Below are 24,961 nucleotides of genomic sequence, written 5' to 3'. Positions count from 1 at the left end.
TCAGTGGAATACTTCAATCCCTGTAACAGGTAATAGTTGCATTACACTTACAATTTATATACCATGAACTTAAAGTAGTATAAAACTTTTTTTTTTCCATTTTAGATGCAAAATGCAAGTTTTTTTTCACCACCTGTGTCCCATTGTGGAGGTTTCCCTCCACTTCCTGTTTCATAGCCAAAAAGACAGCGATAGGAAATACATGCAAATTAACCCCCAGGTCACCAGAATTAGTGTCCGCACTGGAAGATTTCCCCGCTATTACTTTTCTGGGGACAAACCAAAATTTTGGATTTTCTTTTTACTTTCAATGATAAACAGGACAAATAGAGGAGGGTGAATCTGTCCTAGTGAAGGCACAGACAGCAAAATCCAAAACTAAAGAAAACTTTTGCCTTTAGCTATACTTTAAGATGAAAACATGTATTGGATGTTGGTTCAACTTTCTTTTAATGAATACATAATGGATATTTTCTATTCAATAACTGTATGGAGTTCACCTTTAATTTATGTGTATATTTTTAGTTTCAGATGCTGCTAGGTCAGGAACATGCTAATGTCCTGAATGTATGATATTTCCAAGTGATTAGGAAAAACACTAAAATCAAAGCCCGTGTGCAGAGTCATATGAAGGCTAGCATTGCTGACATTAAAATGGCTCACTGTAAAAAGCTAGTTGGTTTCTTTATATTCTAAGTCAAAGACTTGAATAGGCATGTATCTAATGAAGTCAGAACTCCTCATCTGCATACCTGTTCCAGGTTGTTGACTTGAAGTGTTAAAGCAACCTTCATCTATGCAACTGTTGTTCAGGGAAGATTTAACTGTAAAAGATGGCTGTAAATACTCATTTTTCCCACTGCCTATGTATTCAAATGCCAATCCAATCCTCAGAAATTTTCATATAAAGTTTTCAGGGGAAACAGACACTCCACGTCATTACAGGATACAGCAGTGACATGAAGGTCAGTGCAAGGATCCAGTAAGAGCTTTGGCTGACCCAGAGGTCAACATGGAAGTACTGGTTTCCTTGCAGACTTAAATACATTTCTTATACAGTGGCAAAAATAATTATTTGATCCCCTGCTGATTTTGTTAGTTGGCCCACTTACAAAGAAATGAAGGGTCTATAATTTTTATCATAGGTGTAATTTAAATTACAGACAGAATATGAACCAAAAATCCATAAAAAAACACGATACAAATGTTATAAATCAAGTTTCAGTTCAGTGAGTAAAAGAAGTATTTGATCTCCTACTTACTAACAATAATTCTGGCTCCCACAGACTGGCTATGTGCTCATGTGGTACACAGATTAGTCTTGTCAATTCAAGAAGGTGCTCCTAACCACAACTCACCATGTGTATAAAAGACACCTGTCCACAGAATCTCTTTTATCCATTCAAACCTCACCACAATGGACAAGATCAAAGAGCTGTCAAAGGATGTCAGGGACAAGATTATAGACCTGCACAAGGCTGGAATGGGCTACAAGAGCATCAGCAAGAAGCTTGGTGAGAAATAGACTGTTGGAGCGATTATTTGCAAATGGACAAAATAACCATCAATCGCCCTCGGTTTGGAGCTCCATGCAAGATTTTGCCTGGAGATTTTGGGTAAGGATGAACATGAGAAAAGTGAGGGATCAGTCCAGAACTACATGGGAGGGAGCATATGAATGATCTCAGGGGAGTTGGGACCACAGTCACCAACAAACCATTGGTAACACAATACACTGCCATGGATTGAAATTCTGCAGAACAGGCAAGGTCCCCATCCTCAAGAAGGCACATGTACAGGGCCGTCTGAAAATGAACATCTAAATGATTCAGAGAAGGGTTGGGAGAAAGTGCTGTGGTCAGATGAGACCAAGATTGAGCTCTTTGGCATTAACTTGACTAGCAATGTTTGGAGGAAGAAAAATGCTGACTATGACCCTGAGAACGCCATCCTTACATTCAAGCACGGAGGTGGAAACATTATGCTTTGGGGCTGTTTCTCTGCTAAAGGGACATGCCGACTTTGCCACATTGAGGCGCCAATGGACGGGGCCATGTATTGTAAAATCTTGGATGAGAACCTTCTTCTCTCAGCTAGAACACTGAAGATGGTCGTGGATGGGTCTTCCAGAATGACAATGACCCAAAAAATATCACCAAAACAACAAAGGAGTGGCTCAAGAAGAAGCACATTAAGGTCATGGAGTGGCCTAGCCAGTCTCCAAACCTTAATTCTATAGTAAATTTATGGAGGGAGCTGAAGCTTCGAGTTGCCAAACAACAGCCAAGAAACCTTAAGGATTTAGAGAAGATCTGTAAAAAAGAGTGGACAAAAATCCCTCCTGAGATGTGTGCAAACCTGTTATCTACAAGAAATGTCTTACCTCTGTGCTTGCCACTGTGCTGTGTTTTGCTTGGAGATCAAATACTTACAAAATCTGCAGGGGCTCAAATAATTATTTTCCCCACTGTAAATTGAGCAGCATATGAAGAAATAGGCAGCAGAAAAAGCTACATATTTCCAAATTTCCTTTACAGGTAACTTTTGACTTTGTTGCTACACAAAAGTTACTGAGTCGCTTTAAAACCATTTCTTCTACATGACAGCCAAGTAACTATTACTTTCAGACGCGGAGTTCATCAATGGCATCCTACGTTTCATGATAGGTTAAATGTCGCAGACAAAATTGTTATCAACTGTGGATTTAGAATTTTATTAAAAAAATGCTCCAAAAGAAAGACAAAACACAGAAAAACTACTATACTGTACATAAAAATAAAATGTTTTACACTTTGACTCTGAGCATTTGTATCAAAATACGTCTGCTTTCTTCTGATCCACTAAGTGAGATGCCACAGTATCAAATCACTTTGCCCATTGGTCCATCAGTGCTGCATGTGCCAACAATCTCAGGAAATATTCACATATATAAAGATGTCCAGCAGATTTCCTCCTATCTGGTGAAGGAGCGTACATGACGTCCTCTGCTGCCATTTCCCCCCAGAAACTTTCCACGGGAAGCGTTTCCACTGCCTGCTGCATTATTCCAGGATGGGCCTAGCCCACCGCGGCCCCTGGTGGCTCGTTCACGTGGATTTGGACGGTATCCTATTGGAAGAGAAATACATTTGTCAGTTTTCAGTGTAAGGATGCATGAATATAAATGTGAAGTACTGGTTAACCCTAGTGAAATGTATTACTTTATGTCTGTTTAAAATGTTTTTGTGTGGAATATGTACCACCTATGGTACATGGGAGGGGAACTGCCAACTAAAAGGCCAACCAGATAAAGCTAATATAAGAATGACACCTCTGGATCACAGCAGTGATAAAGGAGAACTCTCTCTGGCTTCAATGTTCTATGATTAACAAACGTGGAACAAGTATGCGGCAAGTGAAATCAAATCTAATCTCCATACTTGTTCTAAATCAGCATCTTCTCAAAATAGCCAAGTAGTCAGCATTCTAGCCAGACAACTTGACAGCAAAGGGTTGCGTAATAATTTACACCATGGATAGTCTTCTACTGTGTCGCCAATTGTCTTTTTTAGAGAGTTGGAACTTAAGGGCAGGCACACAGAGCAGCTGGAAGAAAACTGTTCAGTTTTTCTAAAGCAAACAATGGCAGCTACAACACAGACTGGTGAGAATAAAAAAGCATGGGAAAACTTTGAACTGTAACATACATGATTATAGGTGGCAATAAGACAAGAATATGCTGCCTTTTGTAATAGAGCTACTAAAACCATTAACCAACAAGAGGTTAAAAAGGTTCTAATTGTTTTTATTAAAATAGGTAACTGTATTGGTGCTTTACAAACTATTTCTACAAATGTATATTAAATATTACAAAAGTTGTTGAGGGACAACTACTGTGCTATATTATTTCACTGCAGAGATCTTGGTATGTGTATTATGTTATACTCATTTGCTGCCTTGGATGAAGATGATTGCCACATGAAAAAAAAGGGTAATGCAACTTACTAATTTTTGTTCACAAAGGAGAAGACTGCATTTAAAGCCATGTAGAGTGTATGATATTTATAATGCAACAAAGATGGCAACAGCAACAAAGTTATCAATCCATTAAAGAGGACAGTGCACTTTAAACTGTGCAGATGTCAGTACAGATGGTTCTGTGATTACTGGGATTCTTCACATTTTCATTGTACAACTGCAATATTAATACAACTTTATGTATACACAAACCTGTTTACACAGGTTTAGGCCCAAGGAACTGATATGCGATTAAGGTAAGTGTAAGATCCCTATCAGTAGAAGCACTTAAAAAAAAAAAGTCCTCGTTTACCTCTGTAGCTATAGGCATTGTGGAAAAATGAATCTTTAAAGTTTGCAACAGAAGCCCAGAAGTCACATCTTCTTTTCCCTTTGCTTTCTATATCAACAAAATCTTAGCAGTTTGCCAGCCTTCTAAAATAAACTCATAACAGGTGTTTGTAAACTGATAGAAACTGATAAAAGGTTAGGTTTACACCTAATGCAATTGGTCCATTGCACAGGCACAAAAGCTCATTAATTTGAATGGGCTGCTGTACCTGCGGGAAATACAGGGGAAAAAGTCCAAACACCTTTTTAAAACGCACTGCGTTTCCAGATGTGTGGGGGTGCAATTAATATTAGCAGTGTTTGCCTGCGGGTGTGGAAACGCATGCATTTACAAGCATTCCCACACACGCATATATGTGAACCTAACCTAAGAATCTGCTGCGATCTTTGATGATAAATTACATCAAAGTACATGAAGCTAGAGTGGTCAGGAATATTTTTGTTGTGAACTTCTTTAACCACTTGCCCTCCAGAAGATTTACCCCCCTTCCTGACAAGGCCAGGCCGATATGGCGCTGCGTTACTTTAACTGATAATTGCGCGGTCATGCAATGCTGCACCCAAATGAAATTTAGCTTTTTTCCCCACGAAGAGAGCTTTCTTTTGGTGGCAATTGCCTGCGCGGTTTTTATTTTTGTGCTATATATAAAAAAAAAAAATATCCAGTAAAAAACATTTAAAAAAAAAAAAAAAAAATCTAACTTAGTCATAAATTTAGGCCAAAATGTAATCTAGTGTGTCTTTGCTACAAAAAAAAAAACCCAATGTGTAAATTAATTGTTTTACATGAAAGTTATAGCGTTTACAAATGGTGTTATATATACTGGGATTTTTAAAAATACTTTTTATTTTTACTAGTAATGGCAGCGACTGGCGGACATTCTGACACTGGGGGGGAACTGACTTGGTGTCACTGGGGATGTCAGTGACACCAACACAGTGATCAGTGCTAATAAAAAGCACTGACCCTGTACTAATGGCACTGGGCAGAAAGGGGTTAACATCTGGGACGATCAAAGGGTTAACTGTAGGCACACTGCTATGCAGTCATACAAAGCAATGTGCAGGAGCTGACAGGGGAGAGAACTGTATTGTTTACATACATTTCTCTTCCTCCTTCGATAATGCTCCTTGATCACCAGGTGCCGGCGAGTAATTACCAGCTAGGACACGGTGATTGACAGCCGAGGCCGTGAATAGCAGCGCAGATTGGACTCGAGTGCACCCCCAACACGGAAATACAAAATGAAGTATATATACATGTAAATTTTGCGCACCCGTGACGCCTGTAGCAATATTTCTGCTATAGGGCAGAGGTGAAGCGGTTAACTACTTGGTAAGAATATGTAATTACTTTTTTAATGTCTATAGCAGCCTTTCTTAACCGTTTTAACAGAGGAAGCCTTCAAATAACTTGGGGAACCCTTGATAACCACGACTAAATCTACAACTCATGATATATTAGTGTTATATTAATTGGGAAGAATGTGCCTTACACTTGTGGTCATTGGGAAGAACTACCCCCATACAGGAAGCTAAAAAGATCAATGGTGTCAGTGGAAACTTATCTGAGAGGCAGAAATTGCTCAAGGAACCCCTAGCAACCTCTGGAGTCACCCTGGTTAAGAACCCCTGATCTACAGTGTAAGCACAGATGCATTTCAAGGCAGTCAACTCATTATTTGCACAGTCCTTTCCCACACTGTGCACTAAGATGTATACGATTATCACACGTTGCATTGCAGTCACAAGTCAAATCTTACAAAGCATAAATTTACATTCAGTTCAGGCCAGCTCACACCACAAAAATGGACTCCATACATTTTTGCTTACAGTTCACACCACACTCTGTGCCAGTGCGTTTTTTATATATTTTGCTGTATTCCAGTACAGTTCTGTGCAGAAAAAATGTAACATGCTCCACTTTGTTTTCTGCACTGGAACTGAATGCATGGGTGTGAACTAAGGCCATTGGAATACATGGAACACACTGTGCATGCATTTTTAATGCAGAAAAAAACAATGCACTGGACTGCATGTGGTGTAAACTGGCCCTGAAAAAGAAGCAGTGACGGTTATCAAACCCCATTTGGTTATGTTCTTTGTTTACACAATTAACTGCATGACAGATTTTACTGGTCAATATTCTTTTAAAGGCACCCTGAGAGCTTTGGATGAGCTGACAATTGAATGACTAGTTTTAAAGGCTGAGGAGCACAATGATCACAAAGTGCATGTTACATGAGCTCTCCTTGTGGACTATGTGTGGATTGAAAAAATCTCTTATTAACAGAACTCAAAGACCTGCCCCAATATTCTTCAATGTAGTTGGCCACATTCTGACAGGTGCTTATCTGCTGCTTAGCCTTTCACTTAGAACATTTTGGATCACATTGACTTTACATATATTGAAACGCACAGAAGACAATCATTCCTTTTCATTCTAGTAACCTGCTTAGGCAAAAAAAAGAAAAGCAGGCACAGCCAGGGCCAGTGCAGAAAACAGAAAGGAAACTTCCAGAACACAAGATACACACGCGGGGGAGTACAAAGGATGGTCAGATGTGTGGTGGCTGAACGGACTACAGGAGATGCAGGCATGCCATGCTTCTGCACAGTATCCTGTATGTCCAAAAATATGCAAACTGGTCACATCATCAAAACTCTGCTTTCAGGCTTGGCGTGGTCAGAATGAAAAAAGGTACGGAAGGAACTAGCAGAACCACCAGGTATTCCTATAAAGCAGTTAAAAACAAGCAGGCTACAATTCTATACTGCAATAAAAAAAATAAAAAAAAAACAGACACCTATCTCTAATATTATGGAGTAACAACCACTTTACTTTTATATTCTAACCATTTTTACTTTTTTTGTCAGTTCTTCACAAATAATTGTAATCTTGGAAAAACAGGTCAATCAACAATCAAACAGGCCATTAATGGATTCTGAACCCAAAATGTTAGGTGTGATGGGCTGGTACTCACCAATACAGAGTTAAATGGAGCATCCATTCTCTCCCTCCTAGATTGTAAGCTCGTAAGAGTAGGGCCCTCTTACCCCTCGTACGTTGTTTGTTGTTGTTGTACTGTGCCATGTATTGTCCCCCCTATTGTACAGCGCTGAGCAAACCCTTTGGCGCTATATAAACTCGTAGTAATAATAATAATAATAATTCTACTTTACCCTTAGTAAGAATCATGTATAGGTTCAAAGACTGGCAGCCAGCGTTCTCCCCGAATACTGGAACAAGGTTCAATGAACTATGGGTGACAGTGGCTACTAACCTGTAGAGCTCTGTCTCAGAGGGGGCAATGGTCCTCTGTCAAAGTTGCTTTGTGCTCCTCTGCTTTCCACATAGGCGGCTCTCGGAGCAGCTTGGCCAGGCCAGTTTATGACCCGGACTCCTTCACGGCGACTGTAGTTTACTACGAACAAAAACACCACGAGTAAGAAAACAGCCTATAATCTACCAAACATTAAAATGTCACTGCTCTAACTTTGCTAGTCTTTTTATCTAAGAGAAATTATCAGAGCTATTCAATATTAGACTCATTTCCTTGTATGGCTGAAGACCTACCTTTAGGAGCAGGTGGCGTAAAGAATCTGCTCTGGCTATGGAAAGCCCCTCTGCCACCACGATTTCCTGGAAAACCACCTCTTGATGACACCTTTTGTGTTGCTTTTGGCGGCCGCTTCTGAGGTGGGATTCCAACTGGAGGCACCACTTCTTTTCGTTCAGCTGCCACAAAATCATCCACATGCATGGAAGGTGGGCGGCTTGTATTTTGTTTCCTCTGGCGAAAGAGGTCATGAGGGCGCATAGCCTGTCCAAAGCCACCCCTGCCCCTCCCACGAGGAAGAGGCACAAAGTGGGCTCTCTTTGCTGGTTCGATATATTCAGATTTGCCACTGTGTAAACAGAAGACAGAATATTCATCACTAGTTTACAAAATTGCCTTTATTTACCAAGGGTACTTACTTTTCTTTGGCATACATTTCTATTTTCTCTAAGAGAACATCATTTTGATCATTTAAAAATTAAGTTAACTTAGAGAAGATAAAGGCAACAAATAAAGTAAACTAGTGAATGTTATACAAGAGACATTGTAACTGCAATAAAAACAGAAGGGGTATTCAAAATACCAGAGTTATATTTTCACCTAAGCTCCAACTCACCAGGGTTCTCCCACTGCTTCTAGATGTGACTGCAGACACCTGTTCCATGACATTACATCTCATATCCCATACATCTCTCTAATGTGCAGATGAAGCTGCAAATGGCTCAGAGAGAAGGGCAGTGTTCGGATCACAAAACAAGCTCATTTGCGAAGGTAAGGAAGCCACCAACTACTACCATCTCGATTGTAAACAGTGACCAGGAGCGGTCAGTGACAGCGCTGTCACAGTGCTGGAGTGCGACAACTGAGCATTGTCCCAGCACAAAAAAAAAACACCTTCAGCTGTATGCATAAATGGGGCAGCATGGTTTTTAAATCCCACCCCATGCTGCCACATATATTGCCATATAATATATATGACCAAAATTGTGAGCTCTGCCAAATTAGAATTGGGGATCACAATTACAGAAGTACCATGCCTTAGCATGGTTTCATATTTATTTTGCAAATATATGCAACAAAATTCTCTTTTAAATGCAAATTGAAACAATTTAAACACGGTTTTTGTGCTAACTAGCTGGTAAGCATCCTGGTGAAAGTTTGTACTGTGTTGTTCAGTGGACTGCACTGCCCATGTGCACCTGACTTCCGCAAGGTATAAACTGATCTGAGCAGTTGCCATTTTTACTTTGCTTGTTGAATTTGGTGCAGAGACACACCAGAGCCCTTCTGCTATTGAAAATGTGTGCCGTGTCTCTGCACCTTTGAGGAGGAAGGGGCTATTTGCATTGTTTTTGTTGTCTAATTGGCACGTTTGCAGGGAATAGTTTTTTTTTTTTGTATCCTATTCTACAGAAAAACTGTTCTACACTAGTGAAGAGAGCCACAGAAACTCACCTTGTAATGAAAGTCTCATGTTTGTGCTTTCCTAGTTTAAACCCTTTAGTGGTCTTTGTCCTTCCAGGTGATGATGGCTCCAACAAAAAGGATTTCTCCAGTTCCGCCTTTAAGTCAAAGTCACTGCAGCATTTGGCAGAAAGGTCAATCAAATCAACTTTCATCTGTAATAAAAGATATATATAGCTTTAAATAAAGACTTCGTACTAGACCACAGAAGTGGGTGAGATTATTTAACGTTCTTCATGAATAGCCTGGAATACTTTCCTTTTGTGAACTTCACATTGTCATTCTTCTAGTGCAAGTTTTTATGTATGTGCAAGTCAGTGGTTCATAATAAATAGAACCATGCTCTTTTAGCTGCTTGACCTCACACAATATCTGCTCAATTCCTGAGGGCGCACAGTAAAGCCAAATAGTTATAGGTAATGTAGATGTAGTGCCCTCCTCTAGTTAGGTTTCTAGGCCATGTTTAGTTTTAGGCTTCACTGTAATCAGTGGTGCAGCAATTCATTGCTTTTGTCTGATTATGGTTTTCTAGCTGGGTGTTTGTTTTCTCTCACCTGCTTCTGGAAGAAGCTTCCAGACTATAGGGCAGGGAGAGTCAAATGGCTAGCATGAACAGTAAACAAGCCCCAGCCAAACCCTGAAATGAGGCATCTGGAAGGTGGCTGGAGAGGTGGTAAATGTCTGAGAGGCCTTTCCAGAGTGTTCTTTCCTCTTTAGAGAAAACTCCAGTTCTCCCAGGGCTGCTGCCCCTGGAGGCAACTTTACTGACTCAACAATTGTGTTCTGGCCTTCAGCAGGAGTTAGGCTGAGGGCCTGGAGAAGATTGCAAAAAGGATTTTTGATACAATCTGGGTCTTAGCAGGAGCTGGGCTGAGAGCCTGGGGAATACTGGAAAACGATTAGTGCTGAAGGAACGGTCAGAAGGAACGGTCAGAAGTCACGTTCTGGAGAAGGATCGTTTGTTTCCCACGCTGGTGGAAGCTGAATGATAGATTCCTCCTTGGAACTGCAGTTATGCGGATTTAGTGTGAAGACTGTCCTCCTACTAATTGCCATTATTGTTTTTGAGTATCCCTTGACCCTAAACTTCTCTTCTGTTTCAAGTTCTTCAGTAATAAATAATAAAAAGACATCCCCTAGACTGAGCCATTATTGTCGGTGTGCATGTGTCGGTGTGACTGGTAGCTTCTGTACTAGCAAGGGAGACCTGGGCATATTCTCAGCGGTCCTTTTGGGGGTGAGCACTACATAAACAAACATGGGCCTCTGATATCTAAAACTATTATGCTCTCTTGAGGAAGATGTCAGACTTCAAGTGACGAGCTAACCTTTCTGCAAAGTAGGGGGGAGAGAATATAAGCCTTTTGCGACTAATTCTTCACAGCAGTAATGATTTAAGGATTATTATTATTGCATAAGGTCAGTAATGACTAGTTCTCTTTAAAAAAACCTGGCTGCTAGGTTACACATCCACTTGTTCTTGCATTTTTTATAGAACGCCAATAGTCACAAAGAACTACATGAAAACCTTTTGACATAAGGATCTGTTAAAATTATAGATACTGTTGATTAATGTAGATTCATAATAAAATAATTAGCTATAATGGAATGGTGATAACATCAAATGTATACTAGAAAATGGAGAGGTCAGTACCATGTCTAGGTCCACATCTGCTTCCTCTGGCTGGAATGGTGAAAATGACAGAGACTTCAGCTGCTCGTCCATTACATCGGCTAAAATGTACACAGTCCTAGAACACATCAGATGAATAGCTGATTAGTAAAGGTGCAGCTTCCAACAAAAATGCTGATAATTATGCCATATCATTAAAACGATTCTAAAGGTTAATTTAAAAAATTTTTTTGGAAAATAACAAACATGTTTATACTTACCTACTACCTACCAGGTTCCCTGCAGGCTATCCTGGCCCCTCCCTCCTGTTGGGTTCCCCCACAGCAAGCAGCTTGCTATGGGGGAACCCGCTGCTCTGTGTGTCCATTCACACAAGGAGCCGTGGCTTGGCCCTGCCCCCTCCCTCCCTTACTGAATGACTGTGAGATTGACAGCAGCCAATGGCTCCCGCTTGCGGTCTCAGCCAATCAGGAGGCAGAGACCCAGAACAGCCAAGGCTGTCATTCACATTGCTGGATCGAAATGGGACTCAGGTAAATATTGAAAGGGCTGGGGGCACTGCTGCACACAGGTTTTTTACCTTCATGCATAGAATACATGAAGGTAAAAAAACCTTCAGCCTTTACCACTTTAAAGACAACAGTCCAGTCATAATTCATCCAGCATCCCTAAAAACTGGCTGACAGGCAAATGTGTCACCATAAACGACAGGGCGTAACACATTTGTCCTGCTTAAAACACAGTTTGGTCTCCATTTTGGCACATGAAAAGTAACAGTCACATACAGATTTGCCAGACAGTTGAAAAATCTCTGGACAAAAAAAGAAAAACATTAGCGTTATTGCTGGCCAGGTTGTGTATTTTTATGTCCTGATGTAGATTAAATCTGTTTTTGTGCAGCAAAACTCGCACATTTTACTGCTACTTGAAATGCACTTTCAAGACAGAAATCCCATGCACATCTATGTGCTGCAGCCAACTATGTTTTTGGAAAGGAAAACTCTATAGGCCCATTAACACTTTTACATGTGTTACCAAACATGCTGCAATACACACAGAACAATGTAAGGTCCCATTCACACTTGGAAATAGTGTAGTTAGCGATTAGAGGTGAGAGGCCTAGCAGGGGTTTTCAGAGGAGTACCTGCGGGTGGAAGCATCTCTAAAAGCAATTGCAGATAGAAAACTCTTGCAGCCATCCAAGTGATGAAGCTATTACCTGCAAATGATCAGCTCTCAAAGCAGACAGTATGAGTCCAGGGCTGATTATCACTGGTAAGAGTTGTCAGCTTCCCGTTGCTTTCAATGGTGCTTCTGCCCACAACTAAATGCTGGGAATCCTCACATCACTAACTGTTCCATTCACAAGTGTGAATGAGGCCTAAATCCAGCTGTATTCAATTTCTTAACAAGAATATATTCCTGGAAATTAACTAATCTTCCTGCGCTTAGTTGTCAGAAGTGTGCACCACATTAACAGAGCAGATAAACAAATTTAAAGTGTATAAGTGTAGTTTCTATTTCAGAGTTAAAATACAAACTAGTACAGGTCTGCACCTGATTAACAAGAGCAACATGAACGTTTTCCATAAAGAATACTGTCACAGATTCCCGCCAGGTGCAACCTTGTCGTATGGGATGTGACCTGTCAGCAGACAGCTCACATCTCTCTCTCTACCTGTACAGCAATCACACAGCACGAGCCGAGACTGCACAGGGTTAAAAACCTTCTTCCTCTTTCAGCTGTAAGATCAGAGCATGCAGCTCCATTCTCTGTCTTGAGTGCTGATACTATCACAGCCACAGAAAGATTGCGTCAGCCACAGAGGGGCTTGCGTCAGTTTTCTTAATCAAGAGCAGCATCTGCTCCATGTTGCACAAGTCTTTGTTAGCCCCCCCCCCCAGTATGTTCAGCTTCTTCAGAAAAGCCACAGAAAGGAAGAGTGGAATTTTGACAGGTATGATTAAGAAAAAAAAAAAAATAGTTTGTGTACAGGAGAAACTAAAGTTGGCCATATTTTTTTAAAACATGGAAGGATTTGTACCAAGGTAGAACAAGAGACCCATTCTTCACAGAGCGACAACCTCTTTGCAATCGCCCTTCCCTTTCATATAGACTTTGTCAGCCTCCTCTCCAGCACTAATATACCTAGTATCGGCTGGTGTTGGATACTAGGGGAAGCTATGAAAACACTCCTCCTGTCATGTGGCAATGCTGAAGCCTAGCGATTGACTGCTGGACCCAAATGCTGTCAACATGGGTGGAGGTCACTTGCTCCATCTATACCTAGAAGCATGGGTATTGACACTGGCTACTATGGAGAAAAAAAAAAAAAAAAAACACGGGTGGCGAGCATTAGGGCGAGTCCTTTTGAAAGACACAGTCACTTTGTTATGAATGGGCAAGGTGACAGTGTTCCATGCAATCAAAGAACCCTTTTGACCCTAAATCTGAAGTTCTATGGTAGCCAATAATCTTCCAAATAAAAAAAACATCTAATCTTCCTTCATTGTATAAAAAGTTACACAACTAGCAAGCTCTCAATAAATCGAAACATAGAACTAAATGGTATAGTACTATTGTTTATTCTTCATTACCTGTTATTGAATAGATTCTGCAGAGTGTCTGGCGCAGATAAAACTGGCTCCACGTCCTGGTCACCGAGAGGCAATGGCTCCTTCACAGTTTCAAGTATTTGCCTGATTCCAGACACATTATCCAGTAAAGACTCCAAAGTATCATCCTCTTTTGACTGCTCCTACAATGGAAAAAAAATGAGTTACTATTAGAACAATAATTCCCAAACTTTAGCCAATTAAAAATGGCCATAGACGGAGTGATTTTCTTTCCTGCAATCATGGGTTGCAGAAAGAAAAATTGCTTGATTCCTACCATCAACACGGTCAGTATGGATGAGGGGAATCCCACCTGCGGAGCCATTGTGTTCTCCCGAGGGGGAGGGTGGGGGGGTTGTTGGGAGCCATCCTTGCCGGGAGAAAACAGTGAATATTGCTAGCGGCTATAAAAATATTGCAGGAAAATCTGACAGGCTTGTTGTACCCATGTTGATTGATCGACATTCAGCCTGCCCAAACATAGCTTGAATCTCAGCCAGTTCAGCAGATACAGCAGGGACCGGGAATCCTGACAGTTTATTCACATTACCTATTCTGTGCCAGTTTTATGTTTCAACTGTACATGACTGTACCTGACTGACATTTGAATGCTTGCAGAGCCTTTCCAACCTTTTAATGGCATCCATGCTTGTCCTTCAGCAGACTCAACAACGGTGTCTAACAATCTGGCAACAGCAGCGAACACTTGCAACCAATGTTGTAATCAACATGTGCCCTCTAGCGTTTGCTGTCACTATAAAGATTTGTGTAGTAAGGTGTCAGAAACAAATCAAATATAAGAGAAAGCAAGCTTTTAGGTACTTTTAAGGAAAATGGATTGTTTTTGAAATGCATTCACCATGCATTTACAAAGCATTCCTACAAACGTCTCATGACGACAGGTCTTTTGCGGAGTTTGGAACGCATTTCAAATGTATTTTGGCAAAATTCTTCCCACTGTAATTGAAAAGCACAAGTGACAGTTCAGAGGAGGTGTTTGACCTGATTTGCGTTTTCTTTGGACTCAGCCTGTCTTATTGAGGTGCGTTTGAACTGCAAGCAAAACAGATCAAACACAGTTGTTTGTCAAATGCTGCTTTTGCCTTTCAAACACAGTGTTGAAAAAGAACACCCAAAATGGGTCTGAAGTGCACCAGGGCAAAACATACTTAACATACTGAAAAAAAATAAAGTCAATGCAGCAGCTTATACAGCAATTTAAAGTGCAACTCCAGCCCAATAGAGATACAAGCACCAATAAATCTGACTCTTGTCACTGCAACAGGAGGTGACAGGAAAGCTTCCAAAAGAGTTAACACTTGACAACTGTCTCAGTTCTGGTAGGGGTGCTTAGAGGAAAAGCTCCCCATTGAGGACATAGACCGCAATAAAAACTAAACCTTTACCTGCTTTAACCCCTTGACACCGACGTAACACAAATATGTGGCCTCACAGAACTGGGCTTTTCTCCGTGGGGCCGCATATTTGCGTACCTGTCTTTGTGCTGGGAGCACAGCACGCTCCCAGCACAAAGACCAGGGTTTCACTGAGAGTACAGAGTTCCGTTCTAACGATCAGAACCCAGGACTCCCGATTCTGGGTCACATGATCGCTGTGATAGCCTCTGATTGGCTATCAGAGTGATCAGTCACTGTACAGCCTGGCCCCCTTGGTTTTTTTCTCTCTCTATGAATGGAGGAGAGAGATACATTGTATATCTCCAACTCCGGGCATAGAGAGAAAAAAAGTTTGTAAAAAAAGAAATATATATATATATATATAAATAAAAAAATACCTAGATCAAGGTTTGATCTAGTTCAGTGCCAGGGTAAGTGTTTCGGTCAAGGCCAGGGTCAAAGGTCAGGATTAAAAAAAATGGTGTCAGTGTCAATGTCAGTGTGTTTTAGGTTTTAAAAAAAAAAAAAGACAAAAAAACAATATGCGCACTGTTGTTTCTGGGCTGTACTACGGGTACAAACAACAAATAACATACTCATATATGGTATTGCTGCGATCATCAAGAGCTGGAGAATTTATTTGGGGTTGTTCTTTGATGGTAGGTTATGGTAGTAACAAGAAACACACAGCTAAATAAAAATTATTATTTTTTTTTTTTTTACTATTTTGGGACAGTTTTCCTTTGATAATAAAAAAAATCAGGAGATATCCATTACCATTTACCACTAATTGAAATCCCAATTTGTCCTGAAAAAAACAAGGTATAATTCACCTAGATGTACAAAGTAGTTGTGATATGTACGGTTTTACTAACACATGTCAGCGTTGCAAAATTGTGCTTAGGCATTTAGATATGTTTTACCTTCGGCATGAAGGGGTTAACCAAACTTCTCATAAATGTCAGAGGTTTGTCAGAATGGCCAGTCATTTGGCTGTGTTTAGGCTGCTGTAGGTATGCGCAGGCACCAGTATTAGCCAGCATTGTGTCAGTTTTTTTTTCACCATGAATAAGTCTTTTTGACAGTTCCTTATTATCCAAGCTGAAATTCAAAAACTGTATTCTTTATACATAACAGATATTGTTCTTTTTTGACCGGTCATAGAACAACTACATGTTTAAAGTGACATTAAACCCAAGAACAAAATTTTTATTGCAGCAGTTCTTAGATGTAGTGGCTGCATTTGTTTTAGTTTTTACCTGCTGATCTGACCAAGAAGTCTTTTAATAATTTTTAAACTTGTTTTAACAGAACAAGTTGTCCACTGTCCAGGAAAAAATAGCAGTTAGGAAGTTAATAAAAAATGGCCAGCTTTTAAACACTTATGTAAAACCTTCATCCCAAAAGGTAAAACACAGTTGCTTTAACAGCTTACAAAGTGTTAGCTGGAGTTTGTCTTTAATTTAATTAATCCATATAAATTTACTAGTGCATTGAACACTGCCAGATTGAAAATGCTGCTGTCCAAAAAGAAGTCTACGCTACTTCTCCATGAAGAGCACCCTCAGAAAGGAAGTGCGCTATTGGCCAAGTCACCAGGTGAAAATAAACGAAAAAAAAAAAGCCTAAAAAACAATAAGGGTAATCAAATCCTCACATGTAAGAATTAGCAAATACTGTAGCTGCTGACTTTTAATAAAAGGACAATTACCTGTCCAGGGATCTAACATGGTCCTCACCCGGTGCCACCATGCTAACTGTGGGAAGCTGGCTGTGACTCCTTGGGGCTTGACAGCCACCCCCACCTCCTTCACGTGCTGCACTCTATGGTTCCGCAGCCTACTGCACCTGGAACGCGTCACAAGAGGCTGAAGGCAGGGAGGTGGGGTGTGTGAGGGTTGGTAGGGCAATGTTCCACAAAAAGTTAAAGGGGAAGTGGGCAGAGAAGCAGAACTTCCCCCTAGGAATGAAGTTCCACTTTAAGCTGTAAAACAGATTTCCTTTCTAGGAGATTCTTTTTATAGTCTATTCCTATCAAATACCAAGGTAGACATTTATCAACAGACAATTTTTTCCAAGCATACCAGGACAAGTTTCTCCAGATCAAGAACCAGATTTTGAGTCATGTCTTCCTTGCTGAGGAGCAGCTGCTTCATCTCACCAGGGTTGAGCCCCATGGTCTTCGTGTGGTGAGATCCATCCACTTCCATCATTCCTCCGTCATCCCCAGCAGCCTACACAATGAAAGGTCATAATTTTAACACAAGTAAATCAAATATATCTGTAAAAATCTTAGTATAATGTACACTTATATTTTAGTGTATGGTATGTTTTTGTACAGGCTGTAGTAAATTTATATAAAGTACAAATATCATAGCTTTTGATTTGGTCAATAATGAGAGAAATCATTATTCATCATTAAATACAAATTAGAAGAATTTCAGAAACTAGACATGGATTACATAACAGGGCAGTTAATTTCCATCAATGAAATCACCAAGGCAAAGGTACGTCAATCCAGACTGAGTAATATATAGGGATGCACCAAAATTTCGGTGGCCGAAGCGTTTCGGCCGAAAACACCCCTTGCGGCCGTAGGCCGAAATAAAAAAGAGCACTGATACAGGCGACGAAAAAACCCGCCCCTCCCGCCGCCTGGTAGTTCAGTCTTACCTGAGAAACCATCAAGGGATCCCGGTGCTGGGCATAGCGAGGAGTGAAGGAAAGATGGCCTCCACTCATCTCTATGCCCTTAGAGGACGGGAGTGATATCACTTCCGGTTCCGGCCATTTTTTTACATTTTTTTTTTTTAAAGCACTGGATCAATGCTTTTTTTTTGATCCAATGCTTCTTCACAATGCAGAGGAGAGTTGTGTGGGGTCTTATTGACCCCATCTCTCTCCATAAACAGGACCTGTCACTAGTTATTTCTATCACAAGGGATACATGCATTTTTTGTGATAAGAATAAAAGTGATTAAATTTTTTTTAAAAAGGGACAGTGCAAAAAAACAAGGAAAGTATCAAGTAGCCTCCCTAGCAGTCTGATTATGTCAGTATTTCTGTGCTCAAAGCGGTACATTTTTTTGCATGGAAATATGTAGTTTTTTTATTGTAGGCCTGTAAGTTTTAGGAATAACTGACTGAAATCTGTCCGAACAAGAGTCTAGTAAACATCCCGGGTATGTTAAAATTTGCAAACACGAAATCATAAATTATAATTTAAAAATCATAAAAAATAATAATATAACATTAAATTTAATTCAATAATATAATCAAACCAAAAACACTGAAATTTGAAACATAGCGCCAAGTTCGCACATCACTGAGCAAAGTCGCAAAATCGTTTTCAGTGTCTGATGACGAATTTCCCCACGAATCATTATCACTCAGTTCTGCAAGTAGTTCTAATTTACTATCACTGTTCTCTAGCTGGTCTAAAACCGCTTTTGACTTAAAGGGACGCTTTTTGATTGCCATGGACATTTCTCAGTTTCCAGGCAGAAAGAACAGGAAAAATGCAGGCAGGGCGCAGGACAAAGCACTCGGGACAAAATGTATGTGAAATGGTTTGATACAGTAATGTTTTACTATGTGATGTTAGTATATTTAGTGAATGTCACTTTTTGACATTTTTAAATTTCCCGCCAGTTCTGTCCCCCGTACGTCCCGACGCCGCAGGGAACGGAACCTGGAAGACAGATGCCGGCATCGGCCAGAGGACATTGCCGGGGACGCTGCAGGGGGGACATCGTGGGAGTGAAGAGATCCCGGAGCAACGCTGCAGTGTATTTCCGAGTGTAGCTCGGGTTACCACTTGTGGTGCTGAAAGTTTACCCCGAGCTACACTCTGGAATACCTCCAGGGAGGTTAAAAAAAAAAAAAATTTAAAATGCCCCCCGTGCTCGCATGTAGTAGTGAATGCATTCGTAGGCCATGCCCACATATGTAAATGGTGTTCAAACCACACACGTGAGGTATCGCCATGAACATCAGAGCAAGAGCAATAATTCTAGCACTAGACCTCCTCTGTAACTTTACACTGCTAACCTGTAGACATTTTTAAAGCATCACCCATGGAGATTTTTAAGTACCGCAGTTTCAGGCCATTCCACGAGTGCAATTTTAAAGCGTGACATGTTGGGTATCTATTTACTCACCTTAACATCCTCTTTCATATTTTACAAAAAATTATTTTTTTTTAATCAAAGTGTATTTTTTTCCAAAAAATATATATTCAATCTTCAAAACTGAGCATTCCGGTTTTCGGCCAAGTGCATTTTGAATTCTCTGTTTCGGCACCAGAATTTTCATTTCGGTGCACCACTACTAATATGTAACATATTTCTTTGCTGCAGGAATTGTGACCTAACCAATAACCCTCAGTTTTATCTTGTGGTGCTGTCCAAGAGCACAGCAATTTCCAAAAGACTTGAAAATGCTACTTGACATCACTGGTCTACAAGTTTGATTAGACCCCTTTGTATGTGGCTTTTGGACAGCCCATTCAAGGGCTTAACTCACCCACTTAAAGACATATGAATCCATTCGTATCAATGGTTAGATAACTAATCACTGGAAAGATCTTTCCCTCAATATTTGTAAAAATTTTAATATATTTCTGAAACTGAAGAACAACTATACACCAGATTAAATAATTAAATTGCAATTATTTTAATTAATATATAAGTGCCTGAGTGAGTGAACTTTGGAGTTTATCTGCCACAGCAATTTAATATAAACTCATCAATGCTGACCACCTTCCTATTTCCCACTATCTTTTCTTCTTCCCCCCTTTAGGCTCCATTCACATAAGCACATATCCAAAGTCACGCTATATCCAGTGCGCCTTTGGAGCGTGACTTTGATCAGACTTTACTGATCAAACTACTTTGAAGTCACACAGATTTGAATTATACTCATTAGGAAACATGGGGAGCAACCTGCCATGTGACTTTGGGCCCCAAATGTCGCACAAGTGTGCTCTTTCATCTCTGTTTGACAGGCCAGGTTTAATGCTTCACAAGTATACCTTACCATCCTAATTTGGCTCTTTGAAGTGATTTTGTTTTTCTTTTTTTTTTTTATTCTTACCTCTGAACTTTGTTTTCAATGTGTTACACAACTGCACACAATGCTCATCATGCACTCAGTTATCTCGAAAAACATTTTGCGAGCACTTACTAGGAACTGTGCAGCCCAATGCCTGGTACACATGGGCAGGATATCAGCTGGTTAAACAGAAACAAGCTGACATTAATCCAGCGTGTACCGCAGCCTGTCTGGCTTCTGTAGAATAGGCATGCTGGAAAAACATCTGCTCGTCGGCATCCGGCAACAAGTATTGACTGCTGTGTACGGGGGGGGGGGGGGGGGCAGTCCCCGTCTGAACACAATAGCTCAGCTGGGAGAGAGCTGTACTAACATTGCTTAGCTCCACAGTTTTTTCCCATTTAGCTCACTGGGCTGAATGTAAAAAAAAAAAAAAAACTACAAGTGTGTAACAGGCTTTACAATTCTGAGGTATGAATCTCAACCGAAAACCCCAAGAATGCAGACCCGAGACTACCATATTTATAATCAGATCACACATACAGAGTTATAACAGTACAATATTTTGGGCCATCCTACCCCTTCTACAGGTGCAGTTTTAACACCCCACCACTTCAAACATTTGTAATGATAAGTATACCCCTTGTATCCCTTCTAAATACTTCCCCCTTATAGGTACTCACTTCCTTCTGTCGGCACTAATTTGGCTTAGGAGTTAGGACACAGAACTCAAGTATAGAAGAGACATCACCCATTAGTTTTAGCAAATGGTGAACTTCAAAATATGCTCTTTTTTATGCTAATTTCATAATGCATTGATTTACTTGTATACAATCATTTTAAATAACAGCGAAAAGGCAAAACAAGAGGTCTACTTGCCACTGAGTCAGAGTTCAGGATCTGTCTCATGAAATCCAAGAATGAAGAAGCCAGTTCTCCCATGTCCTTGCCAAACCCACATACAATTCTCTTCAATAATAAATAGAGTGCAGTGCTGTGTTTCCTAAGAGAGCTGCAAGAAATCATAGCAAAATAAATGTAACACAATCTTATACTTCTACGCTCCCCAAATTTCCAGCTTGTTTTAGATTTCTCAGTACCTCTTTAAGTGGTAAAAGCCATAATCGTGCTCAGAGAGGAACATCATAGTGCGAATACAGGTAAGAAGTGAAGTGTAACTGCTGTCATTGTTGCCTAAACTCTCCATCAAACTTTCACAGACAAATGGAAGGAGATCCTTGCTAGGCAGGGAGTTAGCAAGCTGGTCTAATTCAGATACTGGGCTTTCCCCTGAGCTTGGCAGAATGAGAGCAATATCCTACAAGAGGACAAGAAAGTTATTGTTATAAATTAAAACAATTAGTGCATTTTCTACTGCAATGATTGGTCAGAGAGCTCTACCTGGTCACAGAGGTACTGCACAATGGAGGATATATACTCTGCACACTGCTGGTGGATGATGTTGTCACTTGCAGATTTCATGACGTTCAGCATCTTTTGGAAAATTTCATTATATCGCTCATCACCTTTACCTCCGTTAATAAGATGAAGAACAGCAACTTTGCAAGCTCTGTGGGCAGCTAGGGAGTCCAAGAGCGCAAGTAGACGAGCTGTCTGGCCTGTACACGGTTTTTCTTTCTCTTCCGGACCACTGAAATAAAAGAAATCCAATTAGCTTATTTTATAATTTACTGGCAGACATGCAGACCCTGGGGGGGGGGCTTGATGCACCTGCAGCCTTAAAGAATAACTCCACTTTTGTGGGGGAAAAAATAGCAAATTAAATAATAAATAGTATAGCGTATATGATTGTGACACAAGTCATATTGTAATTGAATGTTATTAAAAATTACCTTTCCTTTTCAATCATAAAAGCTGCAATTTTCTTTAAAATGCAAATGGAAATCTGGAGGTGTTTTGCACACAGATAGTGTACAGAACAGCCCCTAGAAATGTAATTTCATGCTTGTGTGATTGGTTCACTGATTTTCCCAGATGTCTGCACTAAGATACAAGTCAGATTCTGGGCAACAAGCTATTTCTTCTGAATAAGAAAAGTAGGAATCTGCAACAAAGTTTGTTAAAATCCTTGCAATGTACATAGATGACAAAGAGGGGAATGTTTTTTTTGTTCTCAACAAATGTGGATTAAGGATGATGAACTCAGACTTCACTTCTACTGTACAACATGCTTGAGCTCTATGCCAGACACTAGCTAACTAGGGGCATACATTATTAGATTAGCTCTTCAGCAAAGTTACGGCCAGTGTGGACAAGCTTTTGTCGCCATCAAAACAGATTCTATCCCATGCAAGTCAATAGGAATACGAGAGCGGCTTGAAACAGGCCAACTGCAGGTTAGTAAAATGCACCAAAAATTAATTCTGAATTTTACAAGGGTCTCAATTGGATTCACCCTAATGCACTCAAAACATCAAATTCTGTATAAGCAATCTGTTTAGAATGCTTACATTAAAGACAAACAAATGTAGATACGAAGCAGTTCATTAACCGGATTCATTAAAATACCATTGTTAGGTTTAGACTAGTCTGACATTTGTTATTTTCAATCATAATTTGCAATGTTTGCACACAGAGTGTTGTAACATGTGCAACTTTTTACAATAAAGAAATAGAGCAACAAATATTAGGTACAGTGTTTAAACATCTAATGATAATTCATAGCCCACCATATGAATGTTAAAATAAAAAATAAAATAACACCTGCTTTCATCCTTTCTGTTGTACAAGAACATTCCATCTTTACTGAAAGAACCATAACTGCCCTGGAACTGGCATCTTTGCCTGGAGTACAGAATGTCAGACGTAGAAGCAGATTTGAGGTGGGTTTCCCCAAATAAAAGGGCTTTACATTCTCCACCCAGAGATATGCGAATCTCAAGACTTGAACAAAACCACAAATCCTTTGGCAAGTAAAACAGCTGCCTTATATACATTTGTTTTGTGTATTTAGCTTTTTGCCAGGAGTTCAGCTTCGGACATCATAATTATGTTGACAGACTTGTCATATTGATAAATAAATGGGAGTGTTTGAGGGTTTTTATGTGCAATTACTTGAGAAGCGTTGGTTTGTAAAATATACATAGAAGATTAAATCTACACCTACCTCTGCAGATCTTCCACTATGAGGTCCAATACAGTGCGCATAATCAAAAGTGCAGTGGGTGAGGCCAGGTCACACAGCTGGATACAGACTCGCCTTATCATATGCAGCAGAGGCTGGCAAGATGTCCCAGAGAAAGACTTCACAATATCTTGAAGCAGCTTAGAATGAACATGTAGGTGCATACTCCACAACTTCCTGGTGTTCAGAGCCACTGCAATGTCCTGTGGTTCAATAGCCTGAAAGACAACACAGACCCTCATCAAAAGCCACTTCTTGGAGAACAATCATCTGTGGTTTGTTATGAATGATGATCTGAGCTTTAATTGATCACAGCAATCAAATCTTTTACCTGAGTTGTTTGCATTGGAAGTGGGAAGGGTAAAAGTTCTGACAATATGACAAGTCCAGAGAAGAATCCTTCAGGAACTTTTAAGTTAGAGGAAAGCACTTCTTTGAGCATCAATGACCATGTGTTATTAGCCAATGTTTCCTCAGAGATGGTCATCTTCTCATTTACACCTTGGGTAAAAGTCAGAAGGATGTCTATGATGTCACTTTGGATCTTCTGCTCTTCACCATCCAACCTTCCAGAAAGAGGTATGGAGCAGAGGAGCATGTGCAAGGTGACCAATGTGGATGGAACACGCATGTCCTTAAACTCAAAAGAGCCACCTCTCAATAGCTCAGTCAGCATTGTTTTGAGTAGAGACAAAGTGCAGCGGGCTACAGAGATTGTGATTGCCCTGTACAAAGTGGTCCCGAGGTTGACATGAAGTCTCCATGGTTGGATGAGGATGCTATTCATTTTCTGTAAAATGCGAATGAAAGTGTCCAGTCCCTCAGCTGAGAAAAGCTGAATGACAGCGAGATTCCACTTAAGATCCTTTTGCTGTCCTGAAAAATACAGGTTAGTATTAGTATATAGTTGAAATACAGTTATAATAATGAGTGATGGTAATATTTTTCAGCACTGCTAACAAAACTTGACAACTTTATAGGATATTGCATTAAGTTATTCTATAAATTATTTGATAATGTGAACCCTTTATATCACGTTGTGTTGTTCCATTCCAAACATTCAGAGGCAGGTCTCAAAATGATTTGGTTTTTGGAAGTCAGACACAAAATAATGGAATAGTGACTGGGGATGCAAACCAATTTGTACAGCACCATTCTTTAAATAGGGTTTCCAGATGTCCACGAACTGAGGAAACCATCAGCAAAGTGAATCCGTCCCTGCATTAAATATGGCATCCCTAGCCCAGAAGAGCTGCAGAGTATTCTGCCTAGACAAACCTTTTTTGTTTACATTTGATGCTTGGAGGAAGAAAGGGAGCGTGCATTGGTTCACAAGGGCAGTCTCCCCACCTCCTGGATGCACAGACGAGGCGAGTAGGACCTGAGGAGTTAGATGAAGAGTCCATGTGCTGGTAAGTAAGCAGGGCCGGGAAGAGGGGATATAGGATGGACAGAGAGATGAATCCAGGAGCTGTCTATGTGCAATGGTGAAAGCGGGGGAGGGGACAGGATGGACAAGAGAGCAGGGTTGTCTGTTACTGTGTGTGCCGGCCGGCAATCTCCGCACTCTTATTACTGACCCCTGCACTCTGTTACTAACTACTGACCTCAGCACTCTGTGCTACATACTACTGACCTCTGCACTCTGTGCTACATGCGCCTGACCTCAGCCCTCTGTTTCACTTACTACAGATGCCAGATTTCAGTATTACTTAATATTGATCCTTGAACTCTGCATTACTACTGA

General features: G+C 40.4%; 1 protein-coding gene across 1 annotated transcript in view; it reads right to left on the bottom strand.

The window, feature by feature from the left end:
* Positions 1–2,697: 2,697 nt before the first annotated feature.
* VIRMA (vir like m6A methyltransferase associated) overlaps positions 2,698–24,961 on the bottom strand; it is a 52,316-nt gene continuing 30,052 nt past the window's right edge. Inside the window, exons 13-24 of the mRNA XM_089666832.1 lie at positions 23,546–24,090; positions 23,197–23,432; positions 21,471–21,720; positions 21,170–21,387; positions 20,949–21,081; positions 17,102–17,251; positions 13,603–13,763; positions 11,026–11,122; positions 9,363–9,526; positions 7,925–8,256; positions 7,632–7,772; positions 2,698–3,108 (exon numbers count right to left, since the gene is read on the bottom strand). Of these exons, the coding sequence (XP_089522958.1) occupies positions 2,954–3,108; positions 7,632–7,772; positions 7,925–8,256; positions 9,363–9,526; positions 11,026–11,122; positions 13,603–13,763; positions 17,102–17,251; positions 20,949–21,081; positions 21,170–21,387; positions 21,471–21,720; positions 23,197–23,432; positions 23,546–24,090 (2,582 nt within the window). The 3' untranslated portion in view covers positions 2,698–2,953. The remainder of the gene's footprint in view (positions 3,109–7,631; positions 7,773–7,924; positions 8,257–9,362; positions 9,527–11,025; positions 11,123–13,602; positions 13,764–17,101; positions 17,252–20,948; positions 21,082–21,169; positions 21,388–21,470; positions 21,721–23,196; positions 23,433–23,545; positions 24,091–24,961) is intronic.

This window comes from Staurois parvus, unplaced genomic scaffold (genome assembly GCF_062004578.1).
Source record: "Staurois parvus isolate SC_StPar_1 unplaced genomic scaffold, SC_StPar_1.0 ptg000052l, whole genome shotgun sequence".
NCBI classification, from domain to species: Eukaryota; Metazoa; Chordata; class Amphibia; order Anura; family Ranidae; genus Staurois; species Staurois parvus.
The sequence above is the reverse complement of the archived record's forward strand: the minus strand, read 5'-3'. Positions and strand labels throughout refer to the sequence as shown.